The 24627-nt window shown below is 40.5% G+C and overlaps 1 protein-coding gene across 27 annotated transcripts in view; it reads right to left on the minus strand.

Moving 5' to 3' along the window:
- The window catches only part of ZBTB44 (zinc finger and BTB domain containing 44), a 173419-nt gene that overhangs the window by 131970 nt on the left and 16822 nt on the right, over nucleotides 1-24627 (minus strand). For 22 of the 27 annotated variants that reach the window (XR_007769141.1, XR_007769145.1, XR_007769144.1 and 19 more), the window contains exons 2-6: nucleotides 22576-23250; nucleotides 20594-21112; nucleotides 13401-14468; nucleotides 13142-13225; nucleotides 3215-3299 (exon numbers count right to left, since the gene is read on the minus strand). Coding sequence is in view for 19 of the 27 variants with exons in the window: in XM_050921623.1 (XP_050777580.1) it covers nucleotides 3215-3299; nucleotides 13142-13225; nucleotides 13401-14418 (1187 nt within the window). In the remaining 8 variants the exon portion in view is untranslated. Of the gene's footprint in view, nucleotides 1-3214; nucleotides 3300-13141; nucleotides 13226-13400; nucleotides 14469-15835; nucleotides 15983-20593; nucleotides 21113-22575; nucleotides 23251-24627 lie in introns of those variants that run through there. The other 5 variants (XM_050921618.1, XM_050921622.1, XM_050921619.1 and 2 more) reach the window with 5 other exon arrangements.

Genomic DNA, 24627 nt, shown 5'->3' on the forward strand with positions numbered 1-24627 from the left:
CTGAGCAATTCCTGTTACATCAGGTATTATGGGGAAAATCTAAACTAAAAAACAAACATTTTTGGAAGCTTCGTAAACATACATAAAATAAGTTTCATTTTAAGTAAGAAATTTTGTAATTTTTAAAAATTAAATAAAACCAAAGAAAACATTCCAATCAGCCCAGATCAAAAAACAAGAATTGTTAATTATAATTAATGTTTTATAACCTCCAGATATCACATTCTATAAGCAACTGATCTGCTTCTGACATTCTGTAAATGGACTGGAATGCACATTCCGCTATGCAAAACTAAATCCTGACAAATATGAACACTAAAACATTGTGTTTGTCCCAAGAATGTCCCCCACTTGTAGAGATGGACAAGCCATCTGAACAAATAGATTCTCATTAGACTTTTCAAACATTATATATTTCAGTACTAGTAATTTGACTCAACTTAATTTAACAGTAGCTAATAAACTAGACTAAACATTTAATCCGTCTACTACAAATCCATATTATAGACATTTACAATCTAAATGTTCAACGGAAGAAAGAATACTACAGTAATCAGTTCAATAAGAATAGTTCAAATACATAAAACATTCATGTGTCTACTTCAAGTCATGTATCATTTGACCAGCTTTTGAAACAAGGAGGCTATTTAATCGTATTAAGCAATTAACACTGAAAGAAGATATTTTACCAGAAAAAATATTTTCTAATCAGTATGATTTTTGCATGGAGAACATATTTAGATTAGAAAACAAAGATTAGCCCAACAGAAGAGCAGCATATGCATAATCAACTAAGCGTTTCAAGATGCAAATCTAGTATGTCTGTCTAAAACTTGATTGAGTTTCAAGAATCTATCAATAAAGGAATTTCCAGCAGAGGTTTAAACTAATGATCCATATGGAAAAAACACAATGAGCAAAGTTTTTGTATCCATAGCTGCTAACCAAGTGTGTTTAAAGCTTTGTTCAGTAACAGAACTCTGAGTGATAGCAGGAGAACACAAAGTTCTTATGCTTATTTCAGACAGGAAAAAATCCTGTTGCTTCCAGGAACCGGGAGTAAGTTCAAGCTATATTTGGGGTATAGTGTTTCTCGAGTGAGCCTAAGGCATAATAATGCTATCTGTAGGAGGAAGCATTTAGATTTTTTTTTTTTTTTTTTTTTTTTAAAACAGAAGGTGATAAGAGTTACAGGCTTTATTGTACTCTGAACACATAAGGAATCAGCATCCAACCCACTTCTCAAGTGCCTATTTTAATTCATTGTGCAGCATTTAGAAATAGTGACTTGCCCAGGAGGCCAGTTTACTGTCCTCCAGACAAAATCAGAGCCCCTTATATATACATATACATGCGCTGAAAGAGAAAGAGAGGGAGAGTGTAAGAGCACAAGTGTGTTTTTTTTTTTTTAACTACAATTTGTTTATTCCTCAGAGAGAAGAGCAGGAGAGCAGCTAAAGATTTTTCTGTTGATTGTGTACTACTGAGCTGAGCAGATCTGAATGCTCATAATGGTAATAAAGTCTGTTTTAGAGTGAGAAGAAAGTTTTGGGGTAGATAAAAAGGTCTTCCCACTACATTGAAGTTAAGAGTGAGCTTCCTGGAACTAGCCAATTTACGGGGTAGGGCCTGTAACTTGCATTTGAACTTATAAAATAAAACATTTGGTTTAGAAAATCCGAAGTCCCAGAGTGCAGCATTCTGTTCTTAATAAATGCAAACAGCTAGCAGCTTTTTCAGTACTGTGTAAACAGTACACAAATCCTCCTGGATTTTACTGATGGTTCTACAAATCTGTGTTTGGGAATTTTTCAAGCACAGGCTTAAAATGGGACATAAATTCCTATTTCTCCTTTATAGGTAAATTTCATAATTTTTTATTAAGTTTTTGATTCATTTATTGTCACATGATTTTTTTTTCATAGGAGGTGTCCGAATTGGATCCATGGCTGAAATCTGTCTGTGGCAGGTTTTTTTTGTTGCTGTTGTTGACTAGTATCTTTTAAAAAACCAGGATAGAGATGAACTTGGGAGCAGATCTGGTGGGACAGGTAGTTTTTAAAAGGATATTTAGGGTTATTTTAACTATTAGTCATAGTGATAAGAACTATGTTATTATAACTAAGTTTATATACCAAACTGTGTAAAATCTTAATCATACACTAAATCTTCTGCCAGCAGCTACATTCTTTTTTCACGTGTAACCCTACAATAGACAAAGTTTTACTTATCAGCTGCCAACAGACATTTTATGTGCTAGAAAAGTGCAGCTGCTGGCTGATGACGTCTTCTCTATCAGACTCTGCAACTGTGTCATAGCTTCTGGAACAGCCCTCAAACGGTCCATACCTCTTGCCCAACACCAACTCCCTTGATCAAAACATTTAAACACTAGGAAATTAATACACTAAGGCTTCGCTGGGAAACAGTGTGGCTCCATACATACCACATGTGACAAACTACAAAAGCTAGGAAATAAAATGTTATGCTACCCAACAGCACATACCCTATGCTCCACCCACAAGCACATACTTTCCTTTCAACACAACTACCATACACTTCAGTCCATGCTGCCATAACCCTAACTCTATATACCTAGGTATGCCAGCCTTCCATCACCCACTTTAAACAACTACCCACTCCCAGCACAGCAAACTACTATGTTAAACATTTACAATGAATAGTGATGAAATATGGTATTCTGGTAAAGGTATATTAAGAACAGATTGAGGGGACAGAGTTACTGTTGTGGTAAGTGTGATGTATAGTAGTTGTCGGAGCTGTCTCTCTCTCTCTCTCTCTCTCTGGGTGGAAGAGGAGAAACTATGTACTATTATGTGGATTAATTTTTCATTTCCTTGCTTTTATGTCAGATATACACTGTATGCAACAACCTTAACTGCTTCACAATGAAATCTGTATATAAATACAGAACAGCGTGAATACACAGCACAGGAATATAAGCTCATCACTTTCCTATTCAGTTTAAGTTGGAAACCGTGCAAAAGGAAACAGTGCAATTGCTAAGCAAACACGGACTTTCATCACCTCTGCTCTCCTAAAGTATTTGATCCTTCGGGCACTGATCGTACTTTATTCAACACAACGTGTATGTATAAGCAGCTAACCTTTCTCCAAGCAGGGCTGGGGCAAGTTAATTATAGCATACCACTCACTCACTACAGAACAGTTTGCATACTATGTTGGTACATACCGATCATCATCATCTGCATGAGCATTAGTGCCAGAAGTACTTTGGAGAGTGGGTAATCCTTCAGTAACCCCTTCATCTATTGAACCTGGGGAAGAAAAAAGGAACATCAATTTGCAATTTAATGTAAGTAAAAGTGCTCAAAAGGTGGGTAACTACATGTAAACGCTCTCTTCCAAGAGTCTCCTGCAGACACTCTTTACTGGCTGGAAGCACATTAATACTGCCAGAGCTCCTTCAAAACCAGCAGCATTTAGACCTCAGGATTCTTCCTTACTTTATCAAGAATTCAGCAGAGGGAATAGCGACGTTAATATATGGTCAAATATTCAGTGGGCCTACAAAATGAGAGGATAAATTAAAAGACGAATACAATTGTGTTAAAATGCAGTAACGGTCATCAATAAATGTTTTTTTCTCCTACACTAACACTTCTAAGCAAGAAAATGCTAAATTCAGGTAGAACAACTATGGTCCGAGATTTTTCAAAATGTTAAGGGATACTAAGCAATGTAATCCTGCTGCTGTCTTGGATCTTTATTTCCCATACCTTATGCATCCTCCATACACACGGATATTTAATAAAGGAATGTCAATTCCAGGTTCTTGGTGCCCTTGGCAGATTAAAAATGCAATCCAAAGGAGACTAAACTGTAGTATACCCACCACCTATTACTGCAAGGGAGATGTTCGTCTGCATAATGGTTCATTAGGACACACAATGTCTTGGGAAATTTAGCTGAACTGAGCTCTGGAAACAGATCTAGAATAGTATCAGCACTAAGGCCATGTCTACATCTAAAATTTTGCAGCGCTGGTTGTTACAGCTGTATTAGTACAGCTGTATAGGGCCAGCGCTGCAGAGTGGCCACACTTACAGCAACCAGCGCTGCAAGTGGTGTTAGATGTGGCCACACTGCAGCGCTGTTGGGCGGCTTCAAGGGAGGTTCGGGGAAAGCGAGAGCAAACCGCGGCGAAGCTGGTCTCCTTTCCCGGTTTGCTCTCTCGTTCCCCGAACCCCCGAACAAGCAGGTCTCCTTCCCTGCGGTTTGCTGGGTGGTTCGGGGAACGCGAGAGCAAACCCGGGAAAGGAGACCAGCTTCGCCGCGGTTTGCACTCCCTGTTTGCAGCGCTGGCCGTACTCCCGTTTTGTCTCGGGTGTAGAGGATCCAGCGCTGGTGATCCAGCGCTGGTAATCAAATATAGACAGACACTTACCAGCGCTTTTCTTGACCTCCGTGGAATAAGCAGGTATCCCAGCATACCTGAGGAAGCCAGCGCTGCAAACAGGGAGTTGCAGCGCTGGTGGTGCCCTGCAGATGTGTACACCTCCTAAGTTGCAGCGCTGTAACTCCCTCACCAGCGCTGCAACTTTCTGATGTAGACAAGCCCTAAATCAAACCTTGATATCCTTACTTAGTTTGTGTACTCAAATCATTGTTCAGACAAGTCTCCTTTGATTCAATGAGAGTTTTGCTTGACAGAGGACAGAGTAAACTGATAACAGCATCAAAATCAGGGTGGATAAAAATCAATGATTTAAAAAAAATTTTTTTATTTAAATCTGATTTTTTTGATAAAATGCTTTTTGAGGAAAAAACCTATCTAAAGATAGTTTTAATTAAGATATCTTTGAGCTATAATGTATCTCATCGTGGAATAGGCATTAGAAATTCTAATTCTATAGTATGAGACAATATATTCATGTAATGTTTAAGAACAGTTTTGTAAATAAATTCCAATAATTCACAGATTAGAGACTTAATCTCATGTGGTTCCAGGGGTTTCTATATAGATTATTAAGGTTAATCTTTCTATGTACCCTATGGGACTCAGTGCTCAGTCTAGAACAGCGGTCCCCAACGCGGTGTCCACGGGTGCTGTGCCCTCCTAGTGCTCAGTAGGGGAAAGAAGCCGCGGCCCTGCGGTTGCTGGGGACAGAGAACTCCAGGGCTGTGGTCGCCGGTGCTCTCTGTCCCCAGCAGATGTGGGGCTGCGGCTTCTTTCGGCCCCGCACCTGCCGGGGACAGAGAATTCCAGGGCTGTGGGTGCCGGTGCTCTCTGTCTCCGGCAGGTGCAGGGCCACGGCTTAGCTGGAGAGAAGCCGTGGCCCTGCGCCTGCCAGGGACAGAGAACTCCAGGGCTGTGGGCGCCAGGGCTCTCTGTTCGCAGCAGATGCGAGGCCCGCCTAGTGCCCAGCAGGGAAGAGATGCCAGGGCCCCCTCCTGCTGGGGACAGAGTACTCCGGGGTTGCAGGCTGCGCAGCTTCTATCAGGCGTCTCCCTGAACTGCCGTCCCAAACAAACAACAAAAAAACAACCCGCTCCGCCTCTGCAGAATGGACCGAATGCAGCCCCGTACCATGTGCTGACACAGGCATCTGCTTGCTCCACTGGTGCCTGGAGCCAGCCCTGTATGTGAGTATTCATCCTGCACTGATACTGCTGTTTTCTTGAGCTTTGCAATTTATTTATTTATTTAACATTTTGCTCCAAAATGAGTGGTTCAAATAAGAGACAACATACATATTATTTCAATCCACAGTGGGAAGAATATTAAATATGATGTTTTTCATATTATGTAATGTACAAATACAAAATAAGCCTTGAAAAATTGTTGGCACTCGCCATACACTTCTGAAAACATGAATGTGCTACTGGCCACAAAAAGGTTGGGGACCACTAGTTTACAAGATACCATCAGAGATGCTTAGTTTTGTAGTTCTCAAACTGTGGATTTGTGTCTCCAGAGAGAACATGCTTGTAAACAGCAAAAATGGTGCTTGTTTTTAATTAAAATAGTTAAATGAAATATTTTTTTTTAAAACAAACTCTTTAAAAAAACAATCTTAACACAAACCTGATTTTAAAAAAAACTTGAATGCTTAAATAAAACAATTAATATGCTTGTTTTGTTAAAATATTATATATAAAAAGTCCAGAATACATTACGTTATTGTTTTAGTTAAAGAAGACAATTTAAATGTCTGCCTGGTGATGTTCTCCTTCTAATATAGCATGGCAAGAAAATTCTCCAAATATGAACGATTAACCTGTTGAATTGGAGATAGTTCACCTCCCAATGACTTCATAAATACCTGCTTCAATTACCTTTGGTAAAAGAAATAACCAATCATTCATTTTCTGATATAGCTGTAAAACTAATCTGAAAAGTTTTCAAAATAAATCACTTAAATTTATAGTGTGTACCTTCTAAAAATGAAACCAATACCTATCTCTAAGTTGTGAAAAATATGTACTAAGGTTATAACAACCATCAAGAAGGCATTTTTATGTAGAAATCCATGATTAAACAGAGTCTTCCTGACTAGTGATTTAAATCAAATCAACTCTGGTCAAGATTGGACTGCATTTCACCGTAACAGAAAGGGGATAAGGAAGTTGAACAAGTCTCAGTGTCAATTTAGTTCCAAGAAATATAAAGCAGTACAAAACCCATCCTCTCTGCTAGAAAACATTACCTGTTTGGTAATGTGGTACAACTAGTGTGCTTCACACTGTTGCTTCTCGGGGTTGAGAGCACTGTATACACCAGGGAGGTGACTTGCATTCCTCCTTCATCCCTAACCCTGCCAGCTCCATGTGCGCCATCCTCCCATCCCCTTCTATTTCAGAGACTCCCTGCACGTTCCCATGCCAGGAGCTCTGTGTGCTCTTCCCCCCTGCCCACCTCAATTCCCTCCTTCTTCGCATACCAGTCTGTTGGCCCTCAATTGCTCCTGTGCAGCAGATGCGGAGCAGGGGTTGAGAGAGAAGGGGTGGAGTTGGGGGACAGCCTAGGGCTGAGAAGCGGTTGAGCACACCTGGGGAAAATTAGAAGCCGGAGCCTGTGTACTCACCCCATTCCAAGATCTCCTTTTTAATTCCCCCATGCCAGGAGCTCTGCATGCCTCATTTCCCCCATTCCCACCATTCTCCTTTATTTTCTGTCTGGGAACTAAGCCATGGGGTATGTCTACACAGCAAAGAAAAACCCATGACTGGCTCGTGTCAGCCAACTGGGGTCACGGGGCTGTTTCACTGCTGTGTAGACTTCCAAGCGCTGGCTGGCACCAAAGTTCTGGGACCCTCCCACTGTGCAGCCTCCTAGAGCTCAGGCTCTAGCCTGAGCCCAGAATTCTACACAGCAACGAAACAGCCCTGCAGCCTAAACCCCGTGGACCTGAGTCAGCTACCTGGGGACATGTAATCAATTGTGTGAAGTCATTAAAAGGCACATAATGGTGGCAGGAGACTATACTGATATATCAGTGAGAAATATGAACTGCAACATGCCAAAAAAGACAATGAAACTAAGGGTCAGGAGAAGGGGGAAAAAATCATACCCACTGAAAGGAGTTTTACCCACTGTATTTATCATATTCAAGTACCCTGAAAGACAACTAATTATGCTGCTTCCTTTTGATCAGGATCCAGTGTCATCTGTACAGAAAATGTAGACATACCACTAGGGTGTCAGCTTTTTAAGATGAAGTGAGACCATGGGCAGAACTGATATGAGGGTACTGTTATGCAGGAAGATGTTAATGGCTGCAATCAACCAGCTCTGATCTACAGACAATTACAGATCTGGTTGACACTGATGTGAGTGCTCACCAGATGCTTAGTGGTGGTGGTTGGGGGAGATGCACAGCTCCACATGTCCCTCATTTTCCCTTTTCAGGTTTTCCAATTTCAGCAAAAATAAATAAGGTTCTGAAGTTCTGGAATTGTTCAGTGTGGCATTCCAAAGTTGTTATTACGAACACAAAAAGAAATGTCATCAGGTTGCTTCCTTCCGTGCTAGTGTCCAGTGCAATCTTGTGCAAACCTCTTAAGCATAACTGACCTGCTGAAATGTTTGGTTACGGACATCTTAAATCCTGTATTCCCGTTTAGCTTGATCCTACGGCTTTGGATATCTTCAGTGAGTGCCATATCTAGCCATCTCATGGTGCAATCACAGACGGCCTGTTACATAACCCAGCTCCATTATGTTTTTAAAGTATCTCAAGTTACAGGTTTCTTAAAATGCATACAAGAACCAACTTGATTTCATTCAGTTTTCTACAGTTTGTAGCTAAAGCAACAGGGTTTACATCCATCCTCCAACAAGAGGTCAACTAGCTGTTAGGTTTGTATCTATGGCTATGTCTACACTACCACTTACATCTTGTCATTCAAGGATGCGAAAAAACACACCCCTGAGCGACATAAGTTAAACCAACATAAGCGCCAGTGCGGACAGCGCTATGTTGGTGGGAGAGCTTCTCCCGCCAACATCGCTACCGCCGCTTGTCAGGGGTGGATTAATATATTGATAGGCGAGCTCTCTCCCGTCAGCATAGAGTAGCTACACAGGAGATCTCTAGTGTAGACACAGCCTTAGATAAGCCACATAGTATATGGCCTGGGACCTGACTACCTGAGACACTGCCTCTTTTCCTCAGCCACTCTAACTCGGTAAAGACAGTTCAATATTCCAGATATCTAAGTGAGCTGCTGAAGAATCCCTTGGATTTTGAATTCACCCTTTCTCCTCCCTCCCATCATGCAAAACAGCCTGAATTTGTTGAACTTTAGGGCACTTTAATGTCTGCATATGGGGACAGGCATTTGGGGTTTTCATTGGGGATGGTATTGGGATTTAGTGGGAGTGAGGAAAGTTGATGGCTAAATTCCAACAGACTTCAATGGGAAAAGACCCACTGTCAGTATGCACTGAAATACAATACTATTTGGGGCTTCAGATGAGATTGTCAGATCAAAGATACAAATGGAAAGAGAAGAGATACAATGCGATATGGACACAGAGAAGAAGGGCAAAAATGTTTATTCCAAAAGGAAGAGTACTAGAATTGAAAATAGAGAAGCCTATTAAGATGTCAGGGAGACACAATAAAGGCCTATATTTCCCAACTGAAAGAAAAAAGTTAGGGATCCAAAATATAATGATCCCATATTTTGGGGTTACTGATGGAAGACTCACCTTTGACAAGTTTCTGAAAACAACATTATGAATATCAAATTTAAAACGGTGGTTCAGTGTGACTTAAAATAAGCGGAGTATTGTTGGGTACGCAAGTTCAGATGTAATACAACGTGCAAAAATAAAAAATTGAATTCTATATTGATTTTATCCTTCACAATATTGCCAACTAATAAAATCTAGTCCCAAAAGCATTCATTTGCTGCTTGAGTTTTTATTTTGTGTACTTATCTCTCTGATGGGGCTGACGTCAAAGAGTTATGAACATATCTTCTCAAACATAACTAGTGCTGCTACCAGAATGACATAGTATATTTATAAAGGCTCTCCTGCTTGTTTCTCTCCAGTATTATAAAGTGCTCTTACGTATTGTTTAAGTGATACTACATATAACAAACTGCAAATGAGCAATTCTTGCAGTTGCCCAAGTAGCAAATGAGAGCTCTTTACAATACAAGAAAAACAGGCAGGGGAGCTTTTATAAATGCATTATAAAGCTCTGAGATAAATACATGTAATTTTAAAAGGGTAATGTGTGTGTTCAGGAAAGAAAACGTTGTGTTTTAACATACCTCTTTGCCCTCAACAGTTACTGCTGTACTAGATCGTCCCTAATGTTGTGATAGTGTGCAAGGCAATACCTCTTTAGAAAAGAAAGGAGGCTTATAATGTGGCCTGTGCTGTAACTGTGCTTTATCATACCTTTAGTACAGCGCAAACCTTCTAAAATAGGGGTAGGCAACCTACGGCATGTATGCCGAAGGTGGCATGCGAGTTGATTTTCAGTGGCACTCACACTGCCCGGGTCACCGGTCCAGGGGGCTCTTCATTTTAATTTCATTTTAAATGAAGCTTCTTAAACATTTTAAAAAACCTTATTTACTTTACATACAACAATAGTTTAGTTATATATTATAGACTTATAGAAAGAGACCTTCTAAAAATGTTAAAATGTATTACCGGCACGCGAAACCTTAAATTAGAGTGAATAAATGAAGATTTGGCACACCACTTCTGAAAGGTTGCTGACCCCTGCTCTAAAACAAGGAATTTGCACTTCTTTAGAATACAGCAAAATAGGAATATAATCTATAATCATGGTATAATAATGCTGTGCAAACAATGCTGAATGTAAATTCAAAACACACTGATACCTTAAGGGACCTTTATGCCAAACAACAAAGGGAAGACAACACACAGTGTCAAAATATTTAATCAAACAGTTTTGGTAAGTTATCACATAAAAAACTGGTGACATGCTGGTCATATTGTGTGATCTGTGTACAGGTTGTATATAAAGAATTATGTATATGTGCTGGAAATATGATCTGGAGGCAAGCCTGCCTTAGACAAAGGAATGTGGATTTACCTCTCTGCAGCAAGATGTCTCTGGAGAACCTGTATTCACTCTATTATCTGCAAGGCATGGAAAGGACTGGCAGCATCTCAGGAGTTTGCTGGTGAGGCAGACAGATTGGTGCAGCAGAGAATTGTCTCTTAATCTACACTTCAGCAAAAAACTCTCTTGCTAAAGCAGAGGTAAGAGTGGCTTACAGCTCTAGGTGCCCTGAGGAAAGCATCACACACACATCATTCAAGCACACAGAATAGGATTCTATTATATTGACCTCGGGCCAACTTTTTTGTATCTGCAGCCATGAAGGTTCAGCAGCATGCTATACTGAACTATCCTCAAAGCTTATAGGCATTTGATTTTAGACTTTAGAGCATTTGGTTAAAATGATGGTCACTAATGCAGTACATAAAAACATGACACAAGACCCCAAACCTTCTTCTTGTGGTGTAAATATGGTTAAGGAACATGCCCTCGGTGGTAATAGAGCCAGAAGGGTAGAGATCAAAGGGTAAACCTTCAAGAAACTGTTGTGCAGCTTCAGCACTATAAGGTGATATTTTCAGAGCTGCTTCTCAGTAGACGTCATTTCACAGCTAAGGATTCTGGCTAGGTCAATCTTTGGCAAAAGGAACTCAGTCACACACATTACCAGGGCCTGGATCACTAGCGTATGTTCAGAGCATTTGTTCAATTCTAGGATTTTCTTAGAAAAGGAACATTTAGGCCAATCACTGAAGTCCCTCTCTTCACGATCTAGTGCTAGTCTCACTCTTATATTTCCATTCCTCCCATTCTCCTATGGTTAAAGATTACTTTTTTTTTAAATGTTGGACACGTATTTTTATACAGTGCTATTTTCTGAGTAGCTTAGAACAGATATCTAATGTACCTTTCCTCTGACATTTTCTATACAGATGACACTGCAGCCTGACCAAAAGGAAGCAGCATAGTTAGTTGTCTTTCAGGCTGCTTGAATAAGGTAAATACAGCGGGTAAAACTCTTTTCAGTGGGTATGATTTTTTCCTTTTCCTGATCCTTAGTTTCATTGTCTTTTTTTGTACGTTGCAGTTAATATTTCTCACTAATATACCAATATAGTCTCTTGCTATCATTATGTTCATTTAATGACTTCACACAACTATCAAATGTTCTTGGCAATTTCTTTTCTAGGGTATTGCTCCAATGTGTTAAGGACTGGGTCAAATTGCAACAGTTCAGTGAACCAGTATTTTTTTTTTCCTAGAGGCTGTTGGAACGCAAACTCCACTCTCCTTGTAGTCTATAAAATGACACATTTTTGAAAATGAAAGAAACTATCAGTAATTACTCTGATAGTATACTCACACGTTGTGGCTACTACTCAAAGGAGAATCACAAAAACTATGTGTGTATAACTCCAGTAAGTAAAGCAGTTTAGATTGGGCATAAACGCTACCAATGTAGAATGCTACCATATAAGATATACAAAATAATGACATGCAAAAAACAGCAATACACCAAGTGCTGAAGCAAGTACTAACATGACAAAGTTCCTGCTTCTTTAAAGCAATTGTGCAATTGAAATAGTCTGATTACAGTGGCCAGATATGTCCTCCTTGAAAGGGTCAGAGGGATCAGCTACCTACTACTCCCTCATGAAGACAGTGCTACACCCACCAGACAAAACTCTGAGGTAGAGTTAGCGTACAAGGCTATATTTAGAATTTTATTAGCTGAACCAGCATTTGGCATGATATTATTTCAATGAAGTCGACAAAACAGTTCTCAAATAAACCAGATTTTACTGAAATAATCTTTCAATAAATAGACTTTGTAAATAAAAAGGCAAATAGATAATCTGTGCAAAATTCTGGCAACCAAACTAGAAATATTGCAAACTGTGTTCAGATGTACTGAAAGTCCTTTTTAAGAGTCTTTTCTATGCCAAGAGAAAACCAGATTGTTATAGTGATGTCCTCTACATCAGTGGTTCTCAACCTTTCCAGACTACTGTACTCCTTTAAGGAATCTGATTGATCTTGCATACCACAAGTTTCACCTCACTTTAAAACTACTTGCTTACAAAATCAGACATAAAAAATACAAAAATGTCACTGCACACGACTACTGACAAATTGCTTACTTTCCTTTTGTCTGTATGAAATTTTAGTTTGTACTGACTTCGCTACTGCTTTTTGTGTAGCCTGTTGTAAAACTAGGCAAATATCTAGATGAGTTGATGTACCCCTGGAAGACCTCTGCATACTCCCAGGGGTACACATACCCCCAGCTGAGAACCACTGCTCTAAATATTAGCTATTGATAGATAACAGCTCACAGAGGAACCCAAAAATGGCTACAAATTGTCATTTGGGAAAAATGTTAGTCTCAGCATTTGGCAGAATAAGAGCTGCAATTTGTGATTAAATCCCTTTGAAATGGAAATAATCTATATATTATGACTGAACTATTTTGTTTTTGTCTGGGATATAAATTTGACAGCTTTCCACCATTTATTCTGCAAAATACGTTCTTAACTCTTATTATAAAAGGTCTCTACTATCACTGTACCTACACTGAAAAAAAGGCTTGATTTTGGAGATACCTTTAACTCCCTTGACAGTTATGGAATGCACCAATCTTTCCAAAACGGTACTCTGTGAATGGACTGTAGTCAAACCATTTGGCACTATTAAGAAAATAATTAATAAACTGTTAAAATCACTGCATTGCCTTTCATATGTTAGAACAACAAAATACAGTTTCACCAATATTCTGTGACCTAAAAATTCAAGCAGACCTTCTTAAATAAAATCACAAGTGCATGTACGTGTACATATATAAAATAGTAGAAGTGGCTGTACCTATAGAGGAAGACTGTGGGCTGATCAGGAGATCTTCCTGAACTTGCTCACTTCCTGGGACTGTCTGCTGATCACTCAGAGAACTCTGGGATGCACTGACAGGCTGCGATACTTCCTCGTGAACCTCCTCATCACTTAACCTTTCCACTTTGACACGCACATCTTCTTCAATCACAAGAGGAGAACTGGCCTTTGTGCTCTCACATGTCACGTAATCAGTAATTCTTCTGGCTGCCTCAGAGGGACCAGGGAGTTCCAAAGTCCTAGAATTCTCTACCTGTTTCACCTTCTCAGACTGAAGCCTTCGATCAATTCCAAAAGGAAAAGTCCAAGGAAAAGCTAAGGAAGAGTCTACCGGCTGATTTCTGGACTCTGCGTAGGAAGCTGAAGGATTGAGCACTTGGGGGGAGTTCGTCTGTGTGTTACACTTAAGTGGACTTTCAGGAGACATGACTATGTAGCTTTTGCGCTTTCTTCGGGACTCTCGACAAACAGGAATGGCTCTTTCCACCACACTGCATTCAGAGGAAACCGGAGAAAGGCTGCCATCTCGAGAGGTAAAGTTGCAGTTTGCACTGTTTTCTTGTCCTGCATCTAGCACCTTGTCTTGCTGGCTGTTGGGTGTATTCCATAAAATACTCGACTTCATGAATTCTGAGCATGTACTAGCAACACTGAACATTTGCATGTAGCTGGCTGCAGCCAACACATCAATAATATTTTCTGTGTTGATAGACAATGTGGCTGTGTAAGCATACTCCAGAAGGGGTATGAAGCCAGTCACTGTCACATGATGCAAGTCTAATACACTCTTGCCGTCATCTTCTGCTTGGCCAACTAGTTTGGAGCGGAAGAAGTCGCTGCAGGCTGCCAAGACCACCTTGTGTGCCCTGAAGATTTTGTCCTGCACGCGAATGGTGATGTCGCAGAAATGTCCATCGTTGCGAAGCATGTTAAGTTTTCCAAGCATCTCCTGGCTGTGAGCAGGGGAATTATGAGTAAATGTTTTTACACCCATTTTTTCACTTTTGCTGATGTTCTTTCACCATGCAAGTGGTCACAATTATCCTAAAAGACAGACAAAAAACATTATCTTTTGTCGTTTTTATAAAGCTATTCTATATTACAAATTTCTACACTGAGAATTAAAGATTAGTGACTTTGTATTTGCAGAACGAACATGAAAGAGAATCATTTTTTACACTGAAGTCCAGTACATTAGACCTTTTAGAACCAGACTGTCCCATGGGCCAGAAAAGATTATGAGAAATTATATTAGGTTTACTCTATGACAATGCACTGAGTTATTAATATTTTGTAATAATGCAAATGAAATGTGAAAGTCAGATTATCTGAATTCAGTCAATAATATCACTTTTCAGATCTCTGCTGTTACCTGTTCAAAGAAATTATCCTGTTCAGAGTTTGGTAATGGGGATACTTATCACCATTTGAGATTGGAAATATGGTCTTTTAAACTAGTATGTATGTGTCTTAAACGGTCCTGTATTTTTGTGCTCTGGAATCAGGCACCTATTGCTTAGTTATTAGTCTTCAGGGGCTTTGTGCAATGGTTCTGTAAACTGAAGATCCTGACATTCATTTGGGCTGGGATGCAAATGTGTAGAATCAAACAAACTTCTCAGTGAAGGGTCTAAATAAAAAAAGCCTTATAGAGTCCACTGTATGAATTTTCAGAAGACAGAGTTCAAGCTAGCAAACACAGAACAGTTTTTAACAATAGCTAAGCCGTGCTGCTGGTAGGGTAGGCAGTGATTGCCTAAAGCTGTTTTCAATAAATGATTTTGGACTAGGATGAGAGGTTGTTGAAAATTCCTCCAAAAACAAAATGCATTGTAAACCTCAAAGTACAGTTCTGGCATACCAAATCATGTCTATAACACTGGATTTTACAAGATAAAGCAAACACAAGGGACATAATATCTTCCTTTGCATATCTATTACTGAAACAATATAAACACAGAACACTTCCAATTATTTTCTTAGCCCTAGTCTACACTACGATGGGATTGATCTAAGTTACGCAACTCCAGCTACATGAATAATGTAGCTTTAGTCGATGTACTTAGATCGACTTACTGTGGTGTCTTCACATGGTGAGTTGATTGCTGCCGCTCCCCTGCCAACTCTGCCTGTGCTCTCGCGGAGCTGGACTACAGGAGTCGACGAGAGAGTGCTCAGGAGTTGATTTATCGCATCTAGACTAGACGCGATAAATTGATCTCCGCCAGATCGACCGCTGCCTGCCAATCCGGCGGGTAGAGAAGACATACCCTTAAGGACAAATCCTCTCTTTGACGCTAATCTAAGTAAAAAGGCTTGACAATTTCCTGGAGGTGTGGAAGGCACAGAATCCTCTCTTCCAGGCTACAGAGGAAACATTCTCAGGCCATTACTGACTCTTTGAAACCTACATGTCTCTGATTTTACAGAGGAATATGATGGTCCAACCCCTCACTCTAGACATGTGGAGAGAGTCCTTGCACAGTGAGGCTCTATGTGTATCTTCTGCTTCCATCTTTCGCAAGGCAACCATATCAATTCTGCTGCATGCACAGCCTTCTGCGATGGCAGAGGAGGGCAGAATTTGTCTGCAAAAGAGGAGACCTAGTTTCTGAGGCAGCTTTAATTATGTATTTAATTTTTAAAGGGAAAACAAGCTATCATTTCAGTTACTTAAGGCTCTAGGCATGCATTCCTGACATGAACACAACTCCCAATTAAAGTAGGGACCCCATTTTCTTCTGTGTTTATATGCTTTACACAATTCAGAAGAGGCTGGATACATAAATAAGGTGCTTCTCCATGTATAAATATCAGTGACTGAATTATATGTGATTGGTTGACAGGGGTAAGTCTCTCCTCCCTTCCAGCCATCACTACCTGCCTCTCACGCTCACAAATCTGCAAGCTGTTCTGTACAAATGGACCTCATGCCCAGAAGAAGCTTTATAACCTCATGGTCCAGGGGACTGCCTATGTGGAAGAGGTTACAGATCTGAAGCCTTAAAATATATGTAAATAGTGGCTGCCAGAGGCGCCTAGAGAATCTCTCTCATTACTCACTCCACTATTAAATATGAGCCATATTTCCACCTCACATTATCTTGTTCCTGTTATTTCACTCTTTTTATTGCAAACCACTTCAGATAGAGAAAAGCATTACTCCTTCTGGAGCACAGAATCAACTGACTAACATTACAGATGCAGTCACATGGCTGATCTAGTTCAATAACCATAAGTTATGACAGAAACATTAACCATTTATGAAGTCTGAGTCAAATTATGAAGACAACTTGGATTTAAAATGAAATTTCATGACACTGTTAAGGGAGAAATTAAGCATAAACAAAACACTTGCTAAGTGAAAGAAACCATATCCCAGTCTCATATCTATAGGCATCTGGAGACAGATAGTGCCAGAGACTTTGTTGATGTTTATAGTTTTACTGAAGAATAGGAGAGGCAAACTACTTTATCCGGGGAAGAGGACTCAAAAATGGAGAGCTGGGGCATGGATGGAGTAAGGGAGAACTAATCCTGATGCTACTTTGCAGCCAGGAGGCAGAAGAGTAATAGAGATTCCCCACAATAGCAACTAGGAGTGAAGCTGGAGTCTATGTGTGGCAGGATGGAATTGGAAAAGTTTTAACGATCTCCAGCCATAGGTCAATATAAGAGATCAATTCTGAGTAGAGAGCAGGGACAACACCCTGACAAACACAGGCATGCTTCCCCTTCCCAGAAACTGGTGGCATGGGTGCTGGACTTCTCATGCCATATCTCTCAGAATTAAACTCCTCTTCCACACACATGCAACATGCTACACCACAGTGTTTTCAAGTTCAAGGAATAAACCACTTACATTAACTGTTAAATTTAAAATGCTATTTGCACTGGGTTTTCAAACAAGTTAAATTTAATGGATTTTAAATCAAGTTAGAACTGTAGTGTAAGACTGATATTACATCATTTAAGGTGGTTTGTCTCATTTTTATTGGTTCAAGATCACTGAAGAAATCAAGTAGTTACTTCTAAAGGAGAAAGAACGAAATTTAAGATCTCTGAATCAACAAATCACATCTACCAGTTCATATCCTCTAAAGTACTTATTTTTCAACATCTGAGTGGTTTGTAAAACTTGCGTGCCTGGAAACTACAAACGTATTTGAAAGTATAAACTGTACAATGTATACTATGAAAAAACAATAAGTCCGATTTCAGCATTCTCTATCTTATATTGCCTGTCTCTCATTACTAATACTTTTGTTTCTCACTTGCCTCCTGCTTTTTAATTTTTCTTTATAGCTTAAGACTATCATCTTTGTGACGTAAGAGTTATACTGTGAAATTGGTTCTCTTTTTAAGGTGAGATCATAGGCCAACTTTACCAGTTGTGCCTCCTTACAGCAAAAGTGGATTTAGCCCTGTAACTTCAAAAATACACAAACAATATTCAAGATGTCAGCTTTATCTGACAAAGGTCTCCCATTTACACTGGGCCAAGAACACTATTCACTGAATATGGTTTAAAACACTGTTCAAAGCCAGCTCTGTAGCTCAGTTTGAGCCTCAGTGTGGACAAACTTTTTATTTTTCCAAAATAACAAAGGGCAGACCAACACTGCAAGATCTCCTTGCATGTAATTACTTCAATATAAAATATTCACTCTCTTGTAATAAATCCTATGGAATGCAAACCTGTCACCTTTAGAGATAATGAGTGAATACACTGAGCCATCAAGATACTGATTCCATGTTTTAACAGTCCCATCTCTTTGAGTACTGCATACTTAAAAGCACAAGCGTCTAGCAGAATTACAGTTAAGTTACTGCTATAAATGCCAGTTACATTAGAACTTGAAACACGTGCTGAGCTGTAGTATTTGCATGCATATTGAAGAACTTACATCAAACAGACAACATGCAATAAACGGTGGCTGAACTCCAGTTAAATACATCAAATTACAAGTTTGGGGATAATGGTCATTACCATAGTTTTCATAATTAGTCTGACCAGCCTACATCAGTTGCTCCACAGATGCTATATTTCTTTTACGACAGAGCTTGGAACTGTTGTAATCAAGGATATTAGGCCTAAAAATTGATCGACCTTAAGAGTTGTCATTAAGAGAGTCCTTACTATGTGAAGACCACTGAAAATTTATTTCTGCAATAAACTACCATCTCTTGGCTTAAATACTGATCTTTGCTGAAAGTTTTACATAGAGAGACCATTTATTGAAGTTAGTTTACAAGAGTCAACAGGGTTCAGCACCAAAAATGTGAAAATGTTCTTTTGGGGAGTGGGGGTAGACAATGTAACTTGCAAAGCATTACCTTTAAACTGTACTTGAAGCAACGTCTACACTATTTTCATAATACTATTATGTAGCTTGCCAACTACAGAACCAGTTTCTCCTCCCTTGGTTTTCACACCTCAACTGCTAGAACAGGGCCTCGTCCTCCCTGATTGAACTGACCTCATTATCTCTAGCTTGCTTGCATATATATATATATATATACACACACACACACACACACACACACACCCCTGCCCCTGGAAATTTCCACCACATGCATCTGACGAAGTGGATATTCACCCACGAAAGCTCATACTCCAAAGTGTCTGTTAGTCTATAAGTTGCCACAGGATTCTTTGCTGCTTTTACAGATCCAGACTAACACGGCTACCCCTCTGATACTTGACACTATTATCATCTTAACTCTAAGACACTCACTATGCTATTGAACATGTCAGTGTGTCTACACACAGGTCTGCTGCTAAACACTGTATCCACACTAGCACTACACTTCATTGTTTAAGCAGCAATGCTTTCTGGAGATGCATCTCAGAGCTCCCAATACCACAGCCAACTACACAGGCCTTGGACAGACTTCTGCAAGGGCCAAGGGAAACTGCACGCAGAGGGGTTAGTTTCTCAACTCCTACAACCAGTCCTGGAAAATCCCAAGATTCCTTGGGTGCAGGGGGGGCTCTCATAATTCCTCCATGGTCCCAAAGCTTATTATATAATTTCCTAGCACACCTGTGGGCCCCAGTTGCAAGTTGCTTCCACAGCAGCCAACTCCCCACTGACACGGATCCTTAACAGGGAAGAGAACTGTCAAAGGAAGAACTCCTTTTCCTGGATTTCAAAGTCACATGCCAGCTCTTGAGGCAGTGGCAGGTAGTCTAATATTACTAGTTGAGAGCCTGGTGCGAGGAATACCCAGCAAGAAGAGAGTCTCAGATGAGTTCCACGAGTAACTGCATCATTTCCTCCTGGAGGAAGGGAACACTCAAGCAGCAGTTATGGGTCAGGCCCACAAACACAGAGTGATTACACTAGATCGGTGGTTCTCAAATTATTTGATCGGACTCCTCTCCTTTGTGTCTGTAGTCATTTATGTCCCCGCAATCCCCGCCGAGTGCACAGATCGCCACCAAACTCTTAAGTCAAAGCACAGCGCAGTGGCTGTTGGCTGGGCACCCAGCTCTGAAGGCAGTGCCGCGCCAGCAGCAGCACAGAGGGGAGGCAATGTGAGAAGCGGTATTTGTCAATAACACTTTTCACAGCAGACTTAACACCCCACTGTCACCCTCACTTCTGCACAGCTGCTGCCACCCCAGGGCTGACAGCTGGAGCCCCACTGCCTCCAGGTGAGGAACTTGGGGGGAGGGATGGGAAAGAGAGCTCGGGCTACCTCCTGCTAAAGGATTCAGGGGAGGCAGAGAGGAGAGCTCGAGCCCAGACTGTCTCTGAATGAGGGATTGGGGGGTGAGGAGGAGAGCCTGAGCCCTGGCAGTGAGGCTATGGCTGTCTCCTTGGGTGGTGAAAATATTATTTGATACAGAATTATCTGAAGCGCAAGTAACAAATGAGTGGTTTTAAATACAGCTTTATTAGAAGTAAAGAGGGTAGACCAGCTGCCAACTTGTGACAACAGACTAAATTTGAAACTGAAAAAACAGTACACAGTGCATCCGGCATTACAAAACAAAGCCAAGAAAGCAATTCTTGCAATAAGACTAATATTAGCTCCAAAATGTGTAAAAAAAATGTATGGACTATTGTAATATACCCCCAACTAACTAGTCAGGCTTGCATATGTAACCTTAAATGCATTGTCCCAACAAGAAAGTTTGTGGCTACTCTTCTCTGCAATACCTTGGAGGTAGTGGAAGTGCATCACTTCAGGGCGCTGTTTCTCATTCCCTCTTCTCTGCACTGGCATGCACAGGCTATGGCTGAGATATGCCCCTGCTGTTTCAAGTACCAGAGCACTCTATTCTGGAGTGCACCATTACACGGAAGTGAGGGAGCAGATGCAAGCAGTGCACATGAGGCAGAGGGAGCAGGATGGCTTGAGGGTTTGTGTGTAAGCACCTCAAAATCCCTGAAATGTCTGTCTTTGGAATTCACTGTCCTCCCTTCACATCTGAGAGGATGAACATATTCAGCCATGGTCCGGCAGTTACACTGCTTGTCACCCTCTCTCTGCAACCTGAAGTCTCCTTTTTCCAAGCTCCAGCTGAGAAGGAGACTAGCAGAGGTATGACAACGCCTGAAATTCAAGCAGTCTGCCCTCTTTTGAATTATTCTCCTGGCTTGACGACTGTGAAGCATGTCCAGTTAGGACACGGGGTCTTCGTGCTTCAAGCCTGGGATGAGCAGCATTAAGAGGGCCTGTAGGAAAAGTCAAAAGTCTACATCAGTGTCCACAGCAACACAGCACCAAATCGTTTCTGGAAAGGGAAAAAACAGACACTTATCTCCACTTTTACATTCCAATACATAATTTCACCAACAGACATGGGCAGCACCACCGTAAGCTACTGCCTTCCCTTTAAGTTTCCCAAAGACTATCAAGGCATGGGAATTAGATCCTTAAAGATAATTTAATATTTCATCATTTTTAAAAAGGGGAGCTGTCCGAGAACATCACTTGTGCAGAAAATCAAATATTGATCATTTCTACACATTTCAGACTGTATGATAACATGTTATAGATTCCAGGGTATGAAAGGCCCCAGGTGTTTCAGGCAACAAGAGGAAAGCCAATGAGCTATACTAGAGAGTTGTTTTGGCATATGAAGACATTCGCTGGATGCTTGGAAAGTGTCAGCTGTAAAAGAGGTGGAGGGGGAAGGAAGCAGGTCATCCCTGTAGGCCTCAAGAACCATGTAGAATGTTGCATAAAAGGGAAAGTTTCTGATCTTGTGCCACAAGGGTGGATATTGATTAAGTCCAAAAACAGATTACGGTAGAGTGTCTGTAGTATCTGCCTTACTTAAATAAATTTGCCTATATTGCATGTAAGCAGTGCATGCACAAGTGCACTGTTTCTCATTTCTCTGAATGCACTTCACATTGCTTTATTTTCTTATAGCATATGATCCAAATCAATCGGATAACTTCAGTGAACTCTAGTTTGAAAATAACTTGTATTGTCCAGTGCTACAACGAAATGTTCATATGCATACGTGGAATAATCTGCACTTGTTTGCTTACCTGTATAAGTGGGATGTCATATTGGGGTTAAAAATGCCACCTGCAACTCCTGTATTGTAGGAATGCCTCTGCTTGTGTTACAGTCTGGGTTTTCCAACTAGGGTGGGGGTATCAACCACCCACCCTTTCTTTATGGCAAGATGAGAGGAGGTGTATCACAAAACTGTTCCTGTGGTAAAATGGGTTACCACTGGAAAAGGCCGAGTGCCATCGTTTTAAAGCAATAAAACCCTCCTAATTAAACTTTAGTGCACTGGGTGTGCAGTTCGCTTTTGAAAATTTTTCCTGATAAACCCACCATTTTGCCTGCCATTATGTGCCATGCCAACAGGCAGTCATAACCAATGGTAGAGTGGACATTCTTTCCTTGCTCAGCAACTGTGCCCCAGAAACTTTGCCAGAGATATCAAGGTGTAGGGAGGCTGGGTGCAGATTGGTGGGAAGGAGGCGGTCAGAGTCCAACCAGGAGATTAGATTGCAACTGGGATGGAACCTGAGGAGGCCACAGAGATGGATGGAAAATTCTGTGCCCAAATGAAGCGGTATCTGCCAATAATGGCTGCCTGCATGAACCTCACAATGTTTCCACCCAAAGACAGTAAAGGAGTGTAACAGTATAATAAATAAAAGGAACTTACCAGGCTGTCCATTAAGTACACCAGTCTTGTAATGGGGCAGAATCTAATAATTCAATTCATTTCATGAGGAAATGGACAAAACATTGGTAACACTCCTGGATTTACTCTTCTTTGTCTTCTTATAGGCCACCTTCATCCCCTTGATATGGCTTTCATTCTGGTCTGGGAAATTTCCAGTTTGGCATGATGATTTGAAATCTTATTGTAAGCCCTGTGATTTCTGTTAAAGAAATTCTGCATGGCTGGTGCCTTGGCCCAGGAGACAGCCAAAATTAAGATGTCCACAGTTGACATACTAGAAGCACTGTGGGTAGCTAGTTGTCAACATTATAGTTTTATAGCAGATAGATAACTAATTTACAGATGAAGCATGAAGCAGTTTCTGATCAGTTGCCAAAAGTAATTGGTTGCTGTGGTATCAGTCTTCAGCTGGAATGCATGTGGCCATTCAGGGAAATTTTAAACAAGTAGGCCTTGCTGACCCGTGAGCAATGAAGATTAGCTACATAGCCAAAGAGATCATTCCTGCAGTGTAAAGGGTTATGGAAGACCAATTTGACTTGTATGTTTTAAAATGACATTAGCCTCCATCCACATGGACAGTAACACAATAAAGCTGACATGAATTGCCTTGGTCATGGTCAGCACTAGCAGGAACTCCAATGTACGTGGAACCTAGACAAAATTGAGTAAATTGGGTTAGATGCAGGTTGTGCTAGAATCACACTAAAGGGAACACGTGATGTTAAATATAACTATAGCTTCTAGTCTACGGAAAGGTCTAAGTATCAAAGGCCACGTCCAGACTAGGTATTAAAATCGATTTTAGATACGCAACTTCAGCTACGGGAATAACGTAGCTGAAGTCGAATTTCTAAAATCGAGGTACTCACCCGTCTGGACGGCGCGGCATCGATGTCCGTGGCTCTCCGTGTCGATTCCGGAACTCCGTTCGGGTTGATGGAGTTCCGGAATCGATGTAAGTGCGCTCGGGGATCGATACATCGCGTCCAGACTAGATGCGATATATCGATCCCCGAGCAATCGATTTTAACCCGCCGATGCCGCGGGTTAGTCTGGACGTGCGCAAAGACAATCATGTTTTAGGCATGCAAACCTTGTCACTGCTCCTTTCATTCAAATCAGTTTAAAGCACTTAAGTTTCAAACTGTTGCAATTACAGCCAAACACTGCTGCCAAATCTGTTTGGTTCTGTTTGGTTCCAACTTTCTTCTGAGGAAGACTAGCTGTTATTTCCATTCGCAAGGAAAAACTGCTAGTATAAGGGGAGAACAATCAGTAATATTTAAAGAGTCTCATTTTGTATTAGACCTGTCAGAAATCTTGGCGGCATTAGCGGTACTTTATTTCATCCTCCAAAATAAAACAGACTACAGTCCCAATTATTTAAAAAACAGTAAAATTTCTGGCTTTTTCAAAGACCAGTAATTAGATATAAAGTAAATCTGCAAGATTTTTGGCCAAATTAAGAAAGAATCTATGTGCCCAGTAAACCCACAGAACTACGAGTAGTCTGGCAAATTCCAGAAGCCAGCAAGGAAATTTTTCCACTGTAGTCAAGTTCATTTATTCAAATCTGAAAATACGAGGTTTAAAATATCAATTAGCTCAAGAAAATCTTTACAGTGTTTCTTTGCAGCAATGTGCATGCATTCATATTTTAAAAAAACAAACATATCCTGATATATATAAAATATTATACCCAAACCACAGCTATCCCAAACCACCCACTCTGCTGCAATCATTCTCCAGATTTTAGCTCATTAGTACCCAGTTAGAGAATAATTCATTGCAAAATAGCCACATTATTTAAAACATGAAGGTTGCAGAGTTAGTTCGAAAATTTAAAAGTTAACATTCTTACAAAAAACCCAGTGTGTACAGTATTATTCACAATTTTTGTTTGCGAAATATGGAGATTAATAGACCTATTTATTTTCAACATGCACAATATATAAGCCCTACAACATACAGGATACTCATGTTGGCCAGTTTAATATTCACGTAAAGGAATATTTTCAAGTATGTGTG

This window comes from Gopherus flavomarginatus, chromosome 13 (genome assembly GCF_025201925.1).
Source record: "Gopherus flavomarginatus isolate rGopFla2 chromosome 13, rGopFla2.mat.asm, whole genome shotgun sequence".
NCBI classification, from domain to species: Eukaryota; Metazoa; Chordata; order Testudines; family Testudinidae; genus Gopherus; species Gopherus flavomarginatus.